Source organism: Gymnodraco acuticeps, unplaced genomic scaffold, assembly GCF_902827175.1.
Source record: "Gymnodraco acuticeps unplaced genomic scaffold, fGymAcu1.1, whole genome shotgun sequence".
NCBI classification, from domain to species: domain Eukaryota; kingdom Metazoa; phylum Chordata; class Actinopteri; order Perciformes; family Bathydraconidae; genus Gymnodraco; species Gymnodraco acuticeps.
Genome location: NW_022991154.1, coordinates 3,288,982 through 3,307,066, shown reverse-complemented (window position 1 = coordinate 3,307,066; position 18,085 = coordinate 3,288,982). Strand labels below are relative to the sequence as shown.

At 38.4% G+C, this 18,085-nt stretch overlaps 1 protein-coding gene across 2 annotated transcripts in view; it reads right to left on the bottom strand.

Moving 5' to 3' along the window:
- LOC117560486 (carboxyl-terminal PDZ ligand of neuronal nitric oxide synthase protein-like) overlaps positions 1-18,085 on the bottom strand; it is a 263,608-nt gene that overhangs the window by 172,026 nt on the left and 73,497 nt on the right. For both annotated transcript variants that reach the window (XM_034237337.1, XM_034237338.1), the window contains exon 3: positions 5,671-5,763. In XM_034237337.1, coding sequence (XP_034093228.1) covers positions 5,671-5,763 — 93 coding nt within the window. The remainder of the gene's footprint in view (positions 1-5,670; positions 5,764-18,085) is intronic.

Genomic DNA, 18,085 nt, shown 5'->3' with positions numbered 1-18,085 from the left:
ACCTCCACCTAAGCAACAGCGGCTGGATTTTAACCAAGGGACTGCTAGCCAGGGAAAAGTCGATAAAGCCATTGCACGGTATGTTGTAGAACACATGCAGGCTATTGCTACAGTGGACTCACCCGCTTTCAGGGAGCTAGTTAGCATGATAGCATGTCCGGGCGGCATACGGCATATGGGACGGAAAACTTTTTCCAACTACCTGGAGAAAGAATATACAAAAATGGAAAGCCAGCTAATATCGATGCAATCCAGATTGCATATAATGCATGTCAAGTTGATCAACAGATTGTATTATTCTCCAATGCAATAACAGTACTGAAATGAAGGCTATAAGGGCATTAATGGGAGCCCTTTTTTTAAGTAACTAAAACGTTACTTTTCACAGAAACGCATTACTTTTGGGTGTAAGTAACTAGTAATGGTAACTAGTTTTCAGTAACTAGCACAACACTGGTAGACACACACACCCCCCGCCACCTTGGTTGAAGGATATTCTACCCAGAGACCCAGAACAAGATCTGATTGGTGGCTTTCTTTTCTAACACAAAACCACTGAAATGCGTAGTCAAAGTGCATGGTCCGAGAAGGACAAACAAATCAACGTGACACTGTAATATTACAGATCAACGACACGATTCTCATTTATTCATTTTATATACATTTTATTTATATAATTTAATCGATTTTTTGTTTGTTTTATCTGAGTGTTCCAGGGCATTCTCTGAATACCTTGAAGGCCCTGACGGTTCGCCACTGTGAATGACACATGTATGCATAGCCTAAATATGAGATCCCTTTATCCTATTCATGTCAAGTATGCAGGCAAACAGAAAATACTATGTATGTCTTCCTATCATTTGTTTATTTGGTCTCACGTCTATGTTACATGTTAGATCAGGGGTGTCAAACTCAATTTAATCGCGGGCCACATCAGCATTATGGCTGCACTCAAAGGGCCGGTTGTAACTTTAAGACCATATAAAAATACATATATAAATATATATATAGAATAATGTATTATATTACATTATTGCCTCTGCATTGGATTATTATCAGATAGGGCTACCTATTACCGGTTAGGGTTATCGAAGTGGTTACCTGTTATAAATACCTAGGTATCTGGCTTGATGATTGTCTTACTTTTAAACTTCAGGTCATTAATCTGCTTAAAAAGCTGAGGGTTAGACTAGGTTTCTTTTTCAGAAACAAGTCCTGTTTCTCGCTTGAAGCCAGGAAAAGGCTAGTCACTGTGACCTTTTTACCTGTGCTGGACTATGGTGATTTGTTGTATATGAATGCACCTGCCTATCGCCTGAACAAGTTAGATGCTGCCTATCACAGCACACTGAGATTTGTCACAAATTGTAAAGCACTTACTCATCACTGTACCCTGTATGCCGAGGCAGGTTTGCCATCACTTACTGTAAAGAGGCTCAGTCATTGGTACATGTTTATTTATAAAGCTTTGTTGGGTAAACTCCCGTATTATATCTGCTCTCTGATAACACAGAGAGTTGCAAGCAGGTATTGTCTGAGATCGCATGATGTAGTATTGTTAGATGTGCCAGCAAGGACTGTCTTAGGTAAGACAGCTTTTATGTGCGCAGCTCCATTTGCTTGGAACAATCTTCAGCTAGAATTTAAACTGAGCAATCTCATTCCTCTGCATGTTTCTAAAGCTAGGCTAAATGAAATGCTCGTTGATACTATGGGCACTTGTAAATGTCTATAACTATGTAAATGTATCCTGTAAATATAATGTATGAATTATACATTGTACTTTATTGGGTCAATAATGTGGCCTTTTTGGCAGATTAACTAAAGGTGTGCGGCTGCTGCTGTGAGGAAAGATGAGCCTGAATGTACAATGGGCTTTAATTGAGACATGTTGAAAGTTGTTGTCACTTCATGCCCTCAAGAGGCATTTTGTTTAATTGTATTTTATTTTTCAAGCTACGAGATGTTTTCCTACGTTTCTCATGAAAAATTCTCAGGAATGTAGGGTTTGGGAATTATGGCAGGATTAAAAAATATATATGAAGGCGAATTTCAATCTGTCCTCCACTCTAGCTGTGACATCACGCACTCTAAATCTGAAGAAGGCCTCTTTACCAAGGTCTAAACAATGTTTAATATCTCTAAAAGTATGAATCAGATTTAGAAGTTGTGTAACACGAATAATGTCAGAAAGATGTGTAACATTTTAAAGTTGGAAGGTTTGAGGTTGAGGTTTCTAAGTGAAAGTATGAAGGAGCAGTTAGCAGTTGAAGTTGCATGAAGATTATTCAAGTCTGAAGAGTTTCTCCATTGACTTCCATGTTAAAAATGTGATGAATTATGGGATATTTCTGGAATTATTAAAGTTATGAATGAGAAAAGTAATATCAATCGATTCCCGACCGAGCTGAACGTTTTGATGTTTGAACGGAGTTTCTGCGATGTGGAATGTGGGAGCAGAAGACGGACAAAATAACCCGGTGGAATAAAAATAATAAAGAATTTGTGCGTAGAAGAACAAGTACTTAACTACTTCTGAAAGCAGAAGACTGGGGCAAATAAATGCAAGTCTCTTCAGTGAGAATGTCACAAAATGATTTTAAAAGAAAAGCCCAATTATGGAAAAAAAGTCAAAATCCTAAAAAAAGAAATTACATTTAAAAAACAAAAAGTGACATTTAAAAAAAAGAAGTGACATTTAAAAAAAAGAGTTAAATTCTGAGAAAAGGGCACATTCTAAGAAAAAAGTAATATTTAGAAGAAAAAAAGTCTAATTCTGAGAATAAAGGTATATTTACAAGAAATAAAGTCAAATTCTGAGAAAAAAAGTCTAATTTGAGATGCATTGTGGGACATGTAGTTTATGGGCAACGTGCTTCTGTAAATCATCATGTAACCGTATAATAAACATACAATATTCTTTGCAAGCTCTTGTGGGGCCACAGAAAATGAAGTCACGGGCCGGATATGGCCCCGGGCCTTGAGTTTGACACCCCTGTGTTAGATGATATTCTGCCTTGTAAGGCAGTTTGGGCTTTGAATCTAATGAAGCAAGATACCACATATCAGAATACACTACAATCCCTTATCTAATAATGAAGGGTTCATGAAAAGAGTTGGTGTCTTTTGTGCATGTACTGTAAATGGTCTGCAAAGGTTACAATCCCAAAGTGCCCTTCTCTCCCACACACTCCCTCCTGCTTGAAACTCCTCCATTGGAATCACTATGTTACACTTTCACTTCTATTGGCTAACACTCCAACACATTGTACTTGATAGGCTAAGAGGTGAGACATCTCTATGCTGTTGACCAATCACAGCAGAGCATTTAACCAGTCAATCAGCGAAGGCTGGGCTCTTGTTCCTGATAGAGGGTACAAAAAATATGGGAAAAGTAAAGCACTTTTTGAGAACAGCATTTACCACTTCACAGTAGAGGCAAAACATGTGAACCTGAAAATGAGTATACACGGGCCCCTTTAACACTGTAAGACAGGATGCAAGACATCGCCACAGTGAGAAATAAGTTTTGATGCAAGTCCTTTCTCGAAATACATGTAGAAGGTTATGCTAAATATGGCAGATGGCCAAAACTGCAAAACCCACGAGACTCAGCTGTCCGTAATGGTATGGGGTCGTAGCAATAATCCACATACTCTACATATCATGTACCATTCACGCACATTACTGTTCACACACAAAAGTTGGCGCACACACTTACATAACTGAGCATGTATAATGGTGTAATGAATAAGCTTCTCCTGAGAGGACCGTTCAGACAACTCAATTAAGACTCCTTTTAATGAGACCCTAATGTATGTCCGTGGTGTACATCTGCGTGCAATTACAAGTGGAGTTCAATACATAGCCCTTTGTAACATTCATTCAATAGAGAGGTCCTTGATGATCCAATTGTTTCGATTCTTTATGTTAATTGCCGGTTAGCCAATAGAGAGTAACTAAAGTCTTTTTATTACCTTTTCAACAGATGTCCTTCAAACTGCAGAACTAAAATGGAAATAAATTATTCTAATAGTCACTATAAAAATGTCTAGTTCCGTCAATGTTAATGTAATACTTTTATAATTTTAGGACGAAGCCAATGGAGCTAATGGAGCGAGTTTGTGCAGAATTTAGAGGCAATATTCTCTGCATCTGAACATGGCATTCAATGCAGAGAATATCAACACATCATCAGGAGTGTATGTTCTTTTCCACTAAGAAACCAATAAGATGTGACTTCCTAAAGGGTTAAAATAATCGGTTGATCTTTTTGCACCAACATGTCAACACCATAGGTCAACACCGAATCAGATCTTTGAGCTATTCCTACAAATATTCAATCTAGTAAAAACAACTCAATAAGAGTCCCTGTCCCGGCAGACTGTTATCCTTCTGAACAGTTCTCACACAAGATGATGCTTGACAGTCACTGCTTGTTGTATTAATATTAAACACATTTTAAAAAGACTCCAGCTGAGTCCAGCAGAGCAGCCTGGAACCTTGAACGACAGTGAATGAAAAACTAAACGCTTGCTGAGGAGAATGGACAGAAATACTAAGTGGCTTCTGTTTGTTTCCATCCACCTGTCAGAGTCTCTGTGATTCTCAACGCCGGATTGTCTCTGAGCATTACAGCTGTCACCACCAGGAACCACAGATCCACTTGTCTCAGCACTCCTCTACTTCAGCTTCTTCAGGTTAATCTTTGCTCTTTCTTCTCATCTTTAAACTCTTTCCTCTCTTTCATCCTGTCTCTTTGCTTTTCAGCAACTCTCTGTTTTTTGATCTTCCCCAATACTTTCAATTCCTCTCAGGACCTTTGTCCTACCTTTCAAAGTCTCCATTCTCTGCTCTGTCTGCCAAGTAATCAAGAGGAGGATCAATCACCACCTCCTGTCATTGAAAGGATGCAGGCAATTCATTTGGATTGGCACTTTAGCACAAAAAACCCTATGGCATCATTGAAACCATATTCTCGTCAAGCTCTACCATCTTCATGTCTTTATTGAACTGTCACAGTCTTGTCTATGCGCCTGACCCTCTATTGTACCTGTACCTGTTTTAATGTTGTTCAATTCACTGCAAGTGCCCATGGTTTTGGTAGAAGATGCACTGAACTTGTCTCTTATCCACATGCAGAGAAAATAGGTCCCTTGCGAGGATGCTTTTCCACTTGTTGATCCTGTTTTGCGTGCTTGTGTCACCAAGCATTTTGAGGCTCAACATAATCCAACCAGTTAAAGGAGGAAAGCGAAGGGACAACATGTGGCAAAGGGTCAAGGGTGTGAATCTAACCCGGTTGCAGTTACAGTTAGGACTTGTAAGATTAAAGATATTCTTATAATCATGACCTATGAAAGCAAGAAATGATTATCATTATGACAAAGTGTATGAGCTTAATGGATTAAAAAAGCTTTATTTCATTAAACAAACTTCATATAAACTTATGAGAAACTAAAAAAAGAGGCTGTAGCCTATATGACTACTGAACATTAGTACAATCATATTCAGATTTGTCTTCATCTTGAAAGAATACCATTTTATAGGACTTGAGGATCAAAACCTCCTGCTTTCAAATCTGAAATAACTCTACCAAAACATATCAAATTCACCAAATAAGAAGATGAGAGAGAATATAGAGTTCAAACTAAAGAAAAGGTCACTCACTTTTTTCTTTTTCCTCAAGCCCACTCTCACACCGTCTACAGACACCACGATGTTGACTTTTTTCTTCTTGATGTTTTTCACCTTGAACTCATACTGTGGAAACAAGACACAGACAGCAATACATTACTATTTGTTGGGGGTTAAAATGTAGACAGTGACGTTGCTAAAGACTCAGATATTTAAAACATTGGTTAAACCTTTTGGTGAGTACTTGTGGGTGTAGAAAAAAAAACATTAAATAACTTAATAATAGTATCAGAATAAATGTTGAAGCGCAGTTTTTTGTCTTTTTTTTTGCGCCATCCATCTTTACATGTAGTTAAGGCCATGACAGCCTGTGTTACAGGGGACTTTTACAGCAACAGATGATGATGTTAACATTGGAAAAGTTGTTACATATTGATAACTAAGTTTGCTAACTTTCTCTTAAAAGCCTGAAAAAAGAGAAAATAAATATGTTATAGTTATTATTATTTAAAATTGCCTTATATTTTGAATACGTTGTATAATAGAGAATTATTAGACGACGTATAGATTGGTCAATTAACAGAAAGTAATTGAGAATTTTTTAGATGATCATTTTAATCACTTTTAATTCATGCTAATATGGCAATGGCTGTTTTCAGCAAAACAAATATGTATTTTTCCGTTTTATATCACATTACTACGGAGCCCTGGAGGGTTCATTGAGAGAAAAATAAATAAAACGTGGCCACGTTTTACTTTCTCGTTCGCACGAGTTAATAAAGCGTGCGCACGAGTTAATAAAGCGTGGCCTCCTTTTATTTAAATTGAGGGATTCCTGTCCGTGACTCACAGTATCTGCTGCCCACAGCTGTTTTATAGAAGGAAAACCTCCTTCACTTTATGAAATCTCTGCGGCACCAGTGGCCTGTACTACGAAGCAGAATTAGCTATTTACACTATTCATTCATGAAGTATGACGCTGCGCTGTCAGCACGCGTCTCCATGTTTGTGATTGGTCAAATGTTGCTAACCCCGTCCCTTTCACGTGAACGCGCTCTCAGCCGGACAGAGAAACCCTGCTTGATTTACTGAGTTGATAACCAGCTTCGTAGGACCGCTTATCGACATCGCGTTTGTTAGGGTTAGTTAAGCCGGGTAAATGGAACATATCCAGGTCCAGGGTCTGTTGAACTGGCTTCGTCGTACAGGGCACTGGAGGCAGTAACGTGTAACCCAGCAGAATCTGAGAAGAGCAGCACCAGCTGCAAAGAGCTGTGCCTTTTACTGTTTACTTCACTGCGTTTCCCTTCATTAGAACCGCTGAATAGAGATCGAGGCTGCTGCGTTTAACCACACACACCTATACACACATCGAACTACCAGAGTATTCCCCCTCGTTTTATGAAGGAGATGTCCTGTCACCGGGGCGCATGATGTGTGTGTGTGTGTGCTCAGCTCCGCTCTGTGTGCGTGTTCGTATGTGTCCGACACCACCGGCATTTGTTTTCAAATGACCACGAACAGTACTTTACACAAATCTGGTTCTCCATAGTTAAGTGTATTCCCAAGTGAAAGAAATTTGTTTAATCTTAATCTCGATGTGCTATAGTCCTGCCGGAGTGCACCGGAACGAACGATACTATCATAAACAAATGCCCCGCCCCGCCCCGCACGCACGTTTTATTTATTTTTCTCTCTATGAACCCTCCAGGGCTCCGTACATTACAGATAATACCTTTGGGTTTTTAACTGAAAAAAAAAAAAAAAAACGTTTAGGAACTGAATTTTTCTAGACCAATAATCTAGAAATTAATATACCAAAAATAATCAATAGGTGCAGCCAAGTAGCACAGGTTTTGTTGATATCTATACGTTTTATTGGAGATCTTGGAATATGTTTGTATGATGGCAACCTACTGTAGACAAAATTGCACGGCATGACCGTCAAACTATACAATAAGACTATTATATGCCAAGCATTTATATGGCACCTTTCTGTAGTTAAAGATTTCTCGAATCCTTGCTACAGTATTTAAAACGTACTGAGGTTCAAAACCCTGCTGTTTAAGTGCCGAGGAGGGATCATTTCAAGTTGGCAGGAAAAACTCAATGAGCATAAGACTCCTTTGAGAAAGGCACTTGACCCAGACAAAGGGCTTGAGTTAAGCTGCTAGGAGGCTAATAGCAGACAAAAAGTCCACCATTACAATTGTGTAAAGTAACATTTAAACAGTCACTTATTGAGTTGAACTTCTTTTACACGTTGCCATTGAAAAAATAAATAAAGCAGTCATTCCCCTCCACTTGAATTCAACTTTTGACGTATATGTTGAATCGATTTGTCACAGCAAATGACAAAGAGCCCTGCCGAATGAACACAGTATGGCATGCAGACCTCTGTCAAAGTCAATTTACACACCAAAGATCAGACTGAGACAACATTCATCGTCTCCACTGCCTCTAATAGAGCTGTGAGCAAGGTCAGCGTTTGAATATCAATACAACGCATGTGTGAAGAGTGGCTTTAATGTTTTAGAAGAATAATATGCTAGTGCAAGGGCATATGCAAACCCTACCTCCCTCTGCCGCAATTCTGTGCATGCTGGTGTTGTTCTGAATGAGTAGGATGTAATTGAGTTGTATAGAAGCACCTGTCACAGAAGCCAGGAGAGACATTAGCTCCAAGTACCGTCTGAAGTATCTATTTCTGTCGTTCAGCACTCTCACAGCGTTGGCTAGTTGGCGTGTCCTGCTGGGTGAAATATTACGATGCTTCTGAAAGTGGAGTGGACGCTCATTAAAACTTCACTTGACTGCAATTTGTATGTAAAAAAAAAAGTCTTGGTCATAAAAGTCTTCCATCCCTGAGATGATGCAAGATTCACCTAATTTGCTCAAATTCAATTATGTTCCCAGGTATCGATGCTTGTGGGAAATCTACTCGGTGCAAGGAAGTGAGAAAATTGAAACTTACGGCGGCAAGGATATGGCAACAGCATTGAGACAGTACTTTGTTCAGACAAGCTGACGAACGTCAATATCTCTAGCCATCATTTGAGTGAGGCCACCACAGGTTTTTTAAAGCTGATGGCAGCTTCAAGTGATTGTTCAAGGTCGCTTTTGAAAGTTTCTGGCAGCACTGGTTGAACAAAATCTGCAGGGTCACACTGCTGCTGAAGATAAACTTCTGATGGTGTTTATCCTTTTCACTGAATCAGCTATCAACACATGAATCTGTCAGTCAGTCGCACTCTCTGTCCTTTGCTGTGTTTTGTTGGTCTTTGTAAGGTCTTGATCGTATCTAATGTGGTTGCATTTGGGTCCACATGAGAGCAGTGAAGTAGGTTTATATCAGCATTAACACATTTTCAAGTGTTCTTCAGTTGTGGAGACTGGGAGCAAGTACCAATTAGATGAAGAGAAAAACTGGTTTCTTAAGTATCTCTTTATCTGTAGAGCAAACTCTAAGATGTTAACTTTGAATATTTCTGCTTACCACTGCTGGGATCATAAGCGCAAACCAATAAATCAGACTGTTCGTAAAGTTAAAACAACGCCAAGCCAGTTTTCAGCCAGGAAAAAGATCTGCAGACCTGGCTGTGTGTGTTTTTGGGGTTTTCTGGTGGACCAAAAATAATGCAAGGTTTGACAAGGGTCCTTTGAGGGACCCATCTATTTGAACGTTCCAGCAGCTCCTGACCTGCTTTGGAAAGTTGTGTGCAGTCAGGTGCTCAAAGTAAAGCAATAGATTGTTTAGAAGAAAGAAATGTGGATCTTGTGGATTTTAGAGTTTGCAACTTCAGTCATTTTATAGATAAATAATAAATGATTCAAATGCTCGAATGTTATTGTGCTCATTTTCTGCTTCATATTAGTATTTTGAGAAACGCCCTCTGAAAGGAACTTTGGGATTTAAGATTCTGAAGACCATTTACGTGCAAAAAAACATATATAACACACAGGAAAGGGAAAAACCCAAAAAGCATAATAACTAAAGTCCTTTAACTTAAAAGGAAAACATGTAAGATAAGCTGGTTTTCCATCACAACATTAGCTGTAATGGTGATATTGGATTGTTTTATGTAGAAACTTGGTGGCTGAAGTTCATAGATATTTTACCTAAGTAATAGTAGTAATACCACAGAGCAGAATTGGTCTGTTGAAGGTAGAAAACGTAAGTAGAAGTACAACAATATTGGCATCAAAATCAATCAAAAACAAACAGTAGCCCACAATAAGTAAAAGTAGCACATCACAACATCATATATTCACCTACATATGCACACACAACACAAATTACTATTATGATGCTTAATAATCATTTGAATTCCGTGGGGCAATTTTACACAATCAAGCGTGAAGGTCTAGAAAATGAGGTCATGTAACAAACAGCAAAAAAGCACAGCTGGCATAAAGAAAGTCAGCAGGGCAGTTGACCTTTATTTGCATCCAATTACTGTTTGGAGGAATGGACTGAAATAATGACGATTTATTTTACACAGCCTTATTAGCATTTATTTGTACCACTATACTCATTCAACACCTGTTGATACCTTCATTAAAGGACAGGAGATGCACACGCATATACAGTACACTCCGCAGAGTATATTAGAGAGTAATATAGAGAGTTGGAGCACCATTTTGTTCTTGTCTCAAAGTGTGTAAGTGTTTATGTGTCTTGACATTTATGAGCGTCTTTATGGGACTGTTTTAATCAGACTGTGCTGCTTGTGCAAGATGTAAACGTTGGTATGCTGGATGGATGGCCTGATTGACCTCCATAGAGATGATTACAGCTGCAATCAAACACACATTATGCAGGCTATGACTGTATGCAGCACAATACGAGAAAAAGCACCTCACTATAATACGTTTGTCTATTTCTGTCTGATAGGGCCCGTCATTAAATCCACAGCTACAGATACAGCAGCGATATGATTTAAATGTAAGTGCTGCACTTCTGGAAAGTACTTTGATACTCCACCAGAAGCTCACATACAGTAACAGCTCACAACACAGTTAGGATTTATTTAGGATAGTCCCTAATGTCGCTGATGGATGACACTCCTGAATTTGCAACTACAATGCTATTACATTTGACAGATGTTCAAAACATTTTAACTGCAGACTCAATCATCTGCAGTTACACACAGCAAGGGCCCAGATGCTGATTCTTATGACTGATGTCCTCTGTACATGAAGTTCTTTATTTTTCTCACTCAAAGCACGTTATGTTTTACATTTACACAACTGCAAGGCTGTGGTCCTTCAGAATTGTTACATTTTTCACAAATGTTTCGGATAATAATTAACATACATACATTTTTTAAAACATATTTCCGAAACGTTTGTCGCAATTGTTACAATTACTTTTTTGTAAAATTACTTGCATGTATTTCAGACAATCATACACTTTACGCCATTGTAGTAGGTGTACATTTTAAGTCATTGGTGCAGTATTTTTGTTTTTTAAAGATAACCCATTAAGAAACTGAACTGAACAGAAATGAAAGAATGCCTTGGGAATTGATTTAAATGCTTGGCTTTGGCTAACACCATGCACAGGAGAACGAAATGTTTAGCGACACCAGTGAAGTCAAGTTAGGTTTGTTTATCAAATTACCAGATTAACTAGAGATTAATTGATTATAAAAAAAATAGGTGATGGAGGCAATTATAGGTAAGTTTTCGTTTTTACATTTGACAATAATGAAAATCTGCATATGATTAAGAACACAATACACCCAGGTATAACTGGTATTGTTCAACCATGGAGTTGTTACTGTGTTTGTCTGCTCTGGGTTGCAGTAAACAGGATGTGCTTGTGTGCAGCAGTGTATAGGTGAATCACGTCTGTATGCGAAGCAGTGGCAGGTTATTAGCGTCTATGTAAACAAAGAGAAATTAAATGAAAATTGAAGTCCGAGAATAGGCCCATCCATCATGCAAATAAGTCTGTCTCAAATATGCAGCAACCATTTCCTGATAAACTGGCCATTATTTCCTAAAGGTCTTTTTTCTCCTGTTTCCAGTATAATCCATCATATTGGCAACAAACAGCCACAATAACGTCCTCAGCCAGCGGTGTTATTTACACTAGCAGAAATATCAAGCGGGAGCCCGGAGAGCACAATAAAAGCCTTTTGTGGATGATCACAGTTCATTGAGGGAGGCTGAATGTAAGAGGGGTGAAATAAAAGATTCAAATAAACATTCAGACACGCATACAAAACTCAGCTGAGGTCAACTAACGGCAGTCAATGCTACTACTACTACTAGGCCAAGAAGTAGGGCTTCGTAATCAATCATTTATATTGTTATAATGATATAAGACTATTTTGTTAGCTTATCATAATATCAGATTCAGAATACTTTTATATATAATTTATATATGGAATTTTATGGAAATAGATTTTTTTTTAAGTTGCTCCATTTGAGAATGAGATAAAATATTGGATACATTAAAAAAATGAATACAAATGTTTATATAACCACAATTGAAAGTTAATGCAATACAATAATAAATATCAAATAAAAAATTTATGGAAATGTCCAATAATGTCCTTATAGAATATGCATATAAACACTAGCGGTTAAAGCAATATGTGCACATCTTACCAGAAAATATAACAGTCATATTACAATAAACAGTGATGTAAAATGGCTTAAATTTAGTATTTTTCCTGGTTTTAAAGACTGCATTAATACGAAGTAAGGTCATTTTGTATTTATATTTCATGTTAGTTGTTTTACCGACAAAGTCATTATATCCACATTACTGATGATTTTGTATCAAAAATCTCATTGTGTGAATATTTTTAGTAAAGCATCATTCGTCAATTCTACAATAGTGTCACAATATCGATAGAGGTATTTGGTCAACATTATGAAAAACAAAAAATATTATTGAATACATTAAATATTATAAAAAATATACAATATCAACTATTTCTAGCAAGAAGCTGCACTTCCCCCCCGGCCAATAATGAGCATTGGATTTATCTCAATTTCTATTCTAGAAAGAGGGAAAGGGATAAAGAGTGCTGTAAAGAATTATAAAGAAGAAAAAAAAAAAGAGAGAAAAGGAGACAAAGAGTGAGAAGGCGAGGTGGTGGAGAGAGGAAACGATCATTTACTGAGAATATGAAGTTTAATTAACAGCGCTCATTAAGCTCATAATTACAAAAAACGGAAAGTCAAGGTCCCTTAAACGTGCAAACTGTCGTGTTGTTATTAGGTGCTTGATGAAGTGAAAAGCATGTGGGTTTAACCTTCACAGAGCACCTCAAGTTAATGCTCATAGTCAGGACTATGTTCCCCTCATATCCATATGAAGATTGTTTTCTTCCTGTACTCTTTACAAGTGTCATGCTACATCAATCCTTCAGCCAGTAGAACATTTATAATAAGGTTGCTGGTCCCTGTAGTCGTTTTAAAATATTTAATGTAGCCTAGATCCGTAGGGGATGTCTGGAAGAGCTAATGATTTGTTACTAACTTGTGGAATATCCTATATGGATAACAGTGTGACTGAGGGGTTCATTACACGGATCCGTTTGTAAATCTTTAAGGGCAGCCTTCGCAGAACGACTTTTGAAATATCTGTTTAATTATTTGAATCAACAGCTATAAAAACCATTAAAGCTGGAGTTATTAAATGCTTCATGCTCTCAGAATCAAATCAAACAAAATTAAAGTTCAGAGGTGTACCAGAATCAGTAATTACCTTACCTTTACTTTGAAAAGTTCATTCATTCAACAGCATTAGATATTCTGTCGCTTTGAATTTGTTGGTTTGGGTCAATGGTTGCATAATCAAAGACACCACAGGCAGCTGTCATGTGTACACTACATCAAAAGAAAGCCAGATAACTGGACTCATTGGACCGACTGCAGGTACACCTGAGAACCGGGAGCCAATGAGAGCGACGTTAAATCACCAGGAAAGAGGAAGCAGACAACAATACCTCCAACACTTCCCCCAGGACGATGACTGCCAGACGGTGACGGAAAAACCAACAATCAAAGCTGTTAGACGAAGAGCCGGACCTCCACAGTGTAACATGAAAGGCTTACTTTCCCCAGTTTTAACCACAGGAAGAAACTAGTGCACCTCAGTTCTCATTAGTTCAGTGTTACCTCCCTATTGCACTGTGACATACAGTATTCAAGACATAACTGTTCCATTGCAGCATGTGCAGCAGAATACAAAATAAAAAAACATTTATTGAAAAGAAAGATCAACAACTATAAAAAATAACAGCATGACAAAATGGGATATTCAACGAGATGGGGAAAAATGTAAGCTGATGAATTGTAGGGCATTATAACCAACCCTAAAATGAAGGGTGCATTTAGTTTGAACCTGTTAAGTCCTGAGCCTGTTTTTCAAAAAGTGAAAAAAACTACATTTGGGTGTATTTGCCGTATTGGTCGATTTTGGTGATTGACACCACTTTTTAACCGTTAGAGCCAATAGAATCGAGGGGGGGTTCCTAAATTCACCTAAACATTACCATTGAGGAGTGAGAGTGATGCACACGCAGTCTTCCCAAACCGAAAGCTTTGTTAAACTCTATATGAAAACTACGTTTAATGCCATAAATGTTATGATGGATTATCAGTAATCATTTCAAAGTGACACAGAGACATTGGATTAACCAACAGCAGCGTTTATATGTGTTTTAATATCCTTGAACACAACTTTTGATCAGAAAACAGCAAAGATAAGACATATTTGCCGTTTTGGCCCCGTAAAGTGAAGTTGTGTGTTGTCTTTCCTGGCTTTTCGCTGCCGGCGGGGGCAATCGCGCTTAAGAGGTTAATGTTCAAGTATTGCAAGATAAGGCCACTCTGAAACGTGCAGTTTTGCTTTATTGGGGGGGTCTGGGGGGGTCGGAAAACCAGTCAGTATCTGGTGTGAGGGGTAGGGTTAGGGTTAGGGTTAGGGTAATGTTATGAATCTAGTTGCCTGTTTTCTTCGTCCATAACATACGCCTGCCCATACCATAACCCTACCACCACCATGGGCCACTCGATTCACAACATAACCCTAACCCTAACCCTACCCCTCACACCAGATACTGACTGGTTTTCGGACCCCCCCAGACCCCCCCCAATAAAGCAAAACTGCACGTTTCAGAGTGGCCTTTTATTGTGGCCATTCTAAGGCACACCTGTGCAATAATCATGCTGTCTAATCAGCATCTTGATATGCCACACCTGTGAGGTGGGATGGATTATCTCGGCAAAGGAGAAGTGCTCACTATCACAGATTTTTTTCAGATTTGTGAACAATATTTGAGAGAAATGGTTATTTTGTGTATATAGAAAATGTTTTAGATCTTTGAGTTCATCTCATGAAAAATGGGGGCAAAAACAAAAGTGTTGCGTTTATATTTTTGTTCAGTGTATAAACAATTAACTATATTGTTAATTATATACCATTTAAAAAATGCTACCATTATCACAATGCACATATTCGTTAAATAACCTTGCCTTTATACTGAGCGAGAAACCTAAGATGTGGGTGAGCTTGAACAATTCCACTTCAAGATGTCAGAAATGGAGGCGAGAAAAATGTTCAATAAAAAACTGATTTTATACAGCCAGTGTTACATATCTACTCATCTGTGAAGAGCTCCTGCTGTATCTTCTGATTAGATCACACTCGAAGTAAGTCCCAAGAGACACCATCTTTCTTACCTTCTACCACCGCACACTTCTCTCTTTCTTGCCAACCACAACGCTTTCATCACTTTCTCTTGGCTATACACTCGTCCCCCTGAATCCTTCATCTATCTTAATAGTATTCCTTTACTGCTGATCACTCTAGTGCATCTATGTATGTTCATGTCATTTTTTACTCACACCGCAGACTTGATAGTACATCGGGCCCATTAAGTGCTACTCTCTAGCTCTACACACCGTCTCCCACGCTCTTACATTTTCGTTCCACATCACCCCGAACCCCCTCCCCCTTTTTCTCCACAGATCGCTGGCTGATTCAATCTCAAGTAATGTTTATAAAAAAAGGCATTTTATTTTCCAAAACCATTTATGTTTAAGACACTTCAGGGTCCATCATGATTCATCAATCTCAGCAACGCAACTATTTATTTTTGAACTGAAGCCAAAATTGTCAATAGAATATTTTAGTATACGCAACAGGAACACAGACAAACCAATACAAATGTATCTGTGCGTTTATTGTCTAACAAGAGAAAGATATTAAAGTTCTATGGAAAAGCAATTTAAAATCGCATTACATTTTCTTTTGAGCGTGTCCTTCAATATAGGGAGATATGAATGAAGCAACAGTCTAAACAGCTATGAAAACTGGGCAACCCACATGCTGAGGAATATCTTGTGATAAGATCTAAAGATTCAGATACTAATCTGTCCCTGAGATTGTCTTGCTCAGTTGCACGCTAAAGAATACACTATTAATGTATGTTACAAATATACTATATAGTATAGCGACAAATCAGCCACTTTAACTTTGTATTATCCTTAGATGTTTTTGTTGACCTAACAATCTACATAGCCCAAAAATATGGACAGTCCTTAACAGAACAAATCCCAAATGCACAAATCGAAATTCATAAGGAAATTGTTTTCACAGTGGAGGATTTGACAAGTCCATAAAAGATCACCATCCTAAAAAAATTGGAATTAACCAAAGCTTGAGCCAAGGCTTTGTTCCAACAACAATGGCCCACCTAAGTAATGCTTTCGGATGAATGGGAAAACAGTTCTGCAGCCAGGATACAACATTGTATAGTGGGCCTTAGAGGAAGAGTGGATGTTTTGTTTGTCTACCCTCCCTCCCAAATGTAAAGCGTCTTTGGGTTCAAGAAAAGCGCTATAGAAATAAAATATATTATTATTATTTTATATCTGCAGATTAGTGGCCATGGTTTTCGATGTTTTATTGGGGTGTCCCCACACTTTCTGCCATGGTCCATATACTTTTGGCAACATCATATATGGTATGATAGTGTCCACTAGGTATGTTGGGGGGGAAAATTATCAATAGAACAAATTGATTAATCTCAAGCCTTTGAAAATGTGATGGAAACTGCTGAACGTGGAGACGATGCTGAAGGCTGCTCAAAGCCAACAAACGGTTCTGCCAGTGTAGTTTATATAATTGAGTGTAAGTTGCTCAACACCTGTTCACTGAATTCCTGAGCACATTTTGTCGCACACAAATAAATAACATTAGTACTGGCAGTCAACAACAAACAACACTTTTCTGTGACTTCCGTTGGTGCTCAGGCATCACTAATACTTAAAACGCAACATTTTGGACTGCATCCATTTGAGATGGCATTTCAACATCTGGACTGTCACCAGTATTAAAACAAATCATCTTATGTAAGGAAGTTTAGTCTTCATGCTTGATGAATGAGCCTTTCCAAAGCTGTTGGCACAGATTCCTGTTGCTCCCTATAGAACACAGGATAGAATTTAAAATTATTCTTCTCGCCTACAAAGCCCTTAATGGGCAGGCGCCATCTTACCTTAAAGAACTCATTATACCCTACTGTCCTACTAGGGCATTGCGTTCCAAGAATGCAGGGTTGTTGGTTGTTCCTAGAGTCTCTAAAAGTACAATGGGAGCCAGAGCCTTTTCTTATCAAGCTCCACATTTGTGGAATCAGCTTCCAGTTTGTGTTCGGGCGGCAGACACCCTATCCGTTTTTAAGAGTGTGCTTAAGACCTTCCTTTTTGATAAAGCTTATAGTTAGGGCTGATTAGATTCAGCCCCTAGTTTTGCTGATATAGGCTTAGTTTGTCGGGGGACATCTTACTTCTTCCTTATCTCTGTCTATACCTGTGTACTCTCATGTTCCGATTAACCCAGCTTCCCCAAATTTCTTTCTTTTTGGTGTCTATATACGCCGGGATCCAGAGTCATGGATGATCCTGCGCTCCTCTGTCCTGGATCGCGAGCCCTGGATCTTGAGTCGTGGCTGTGGTCCTGGATCATAGGTCCTGGATGGATATCCTCGTGGATTCATCTTCCTATTATACACACATGCATTTCCAAACATTTGGACTACCTATGTTGCAAATGTATTATCTTTTCAATTTACACACGGCATCTATTGCACGTCTGTCCGTCCTGGGAGAGGGATCCCTCCTCTGTTGCTCTCCCTGAGGTTTCTCCCATTTTTCCCTTTAAACTGTGGGTTTTCTTCGGAAGTTTTTCCTTGTACGATGTGAGGGTCTAAGGACAGAGGGTGTCGTATTGTCATACTGATATTTTGTACAAACTGTAAAGTCCACTGAGACAAATGTAACATTTGTGATATTGGGCTATATAAATAAACATTGATTGATTGATTGATTGATTGTGCTATAGGAAGGAATGGAAATCTATTTGTCTGTCGACTGTCACAGTGTTAATGCAAAGTTAAAGACTTTCTCCCCTGACACTTTA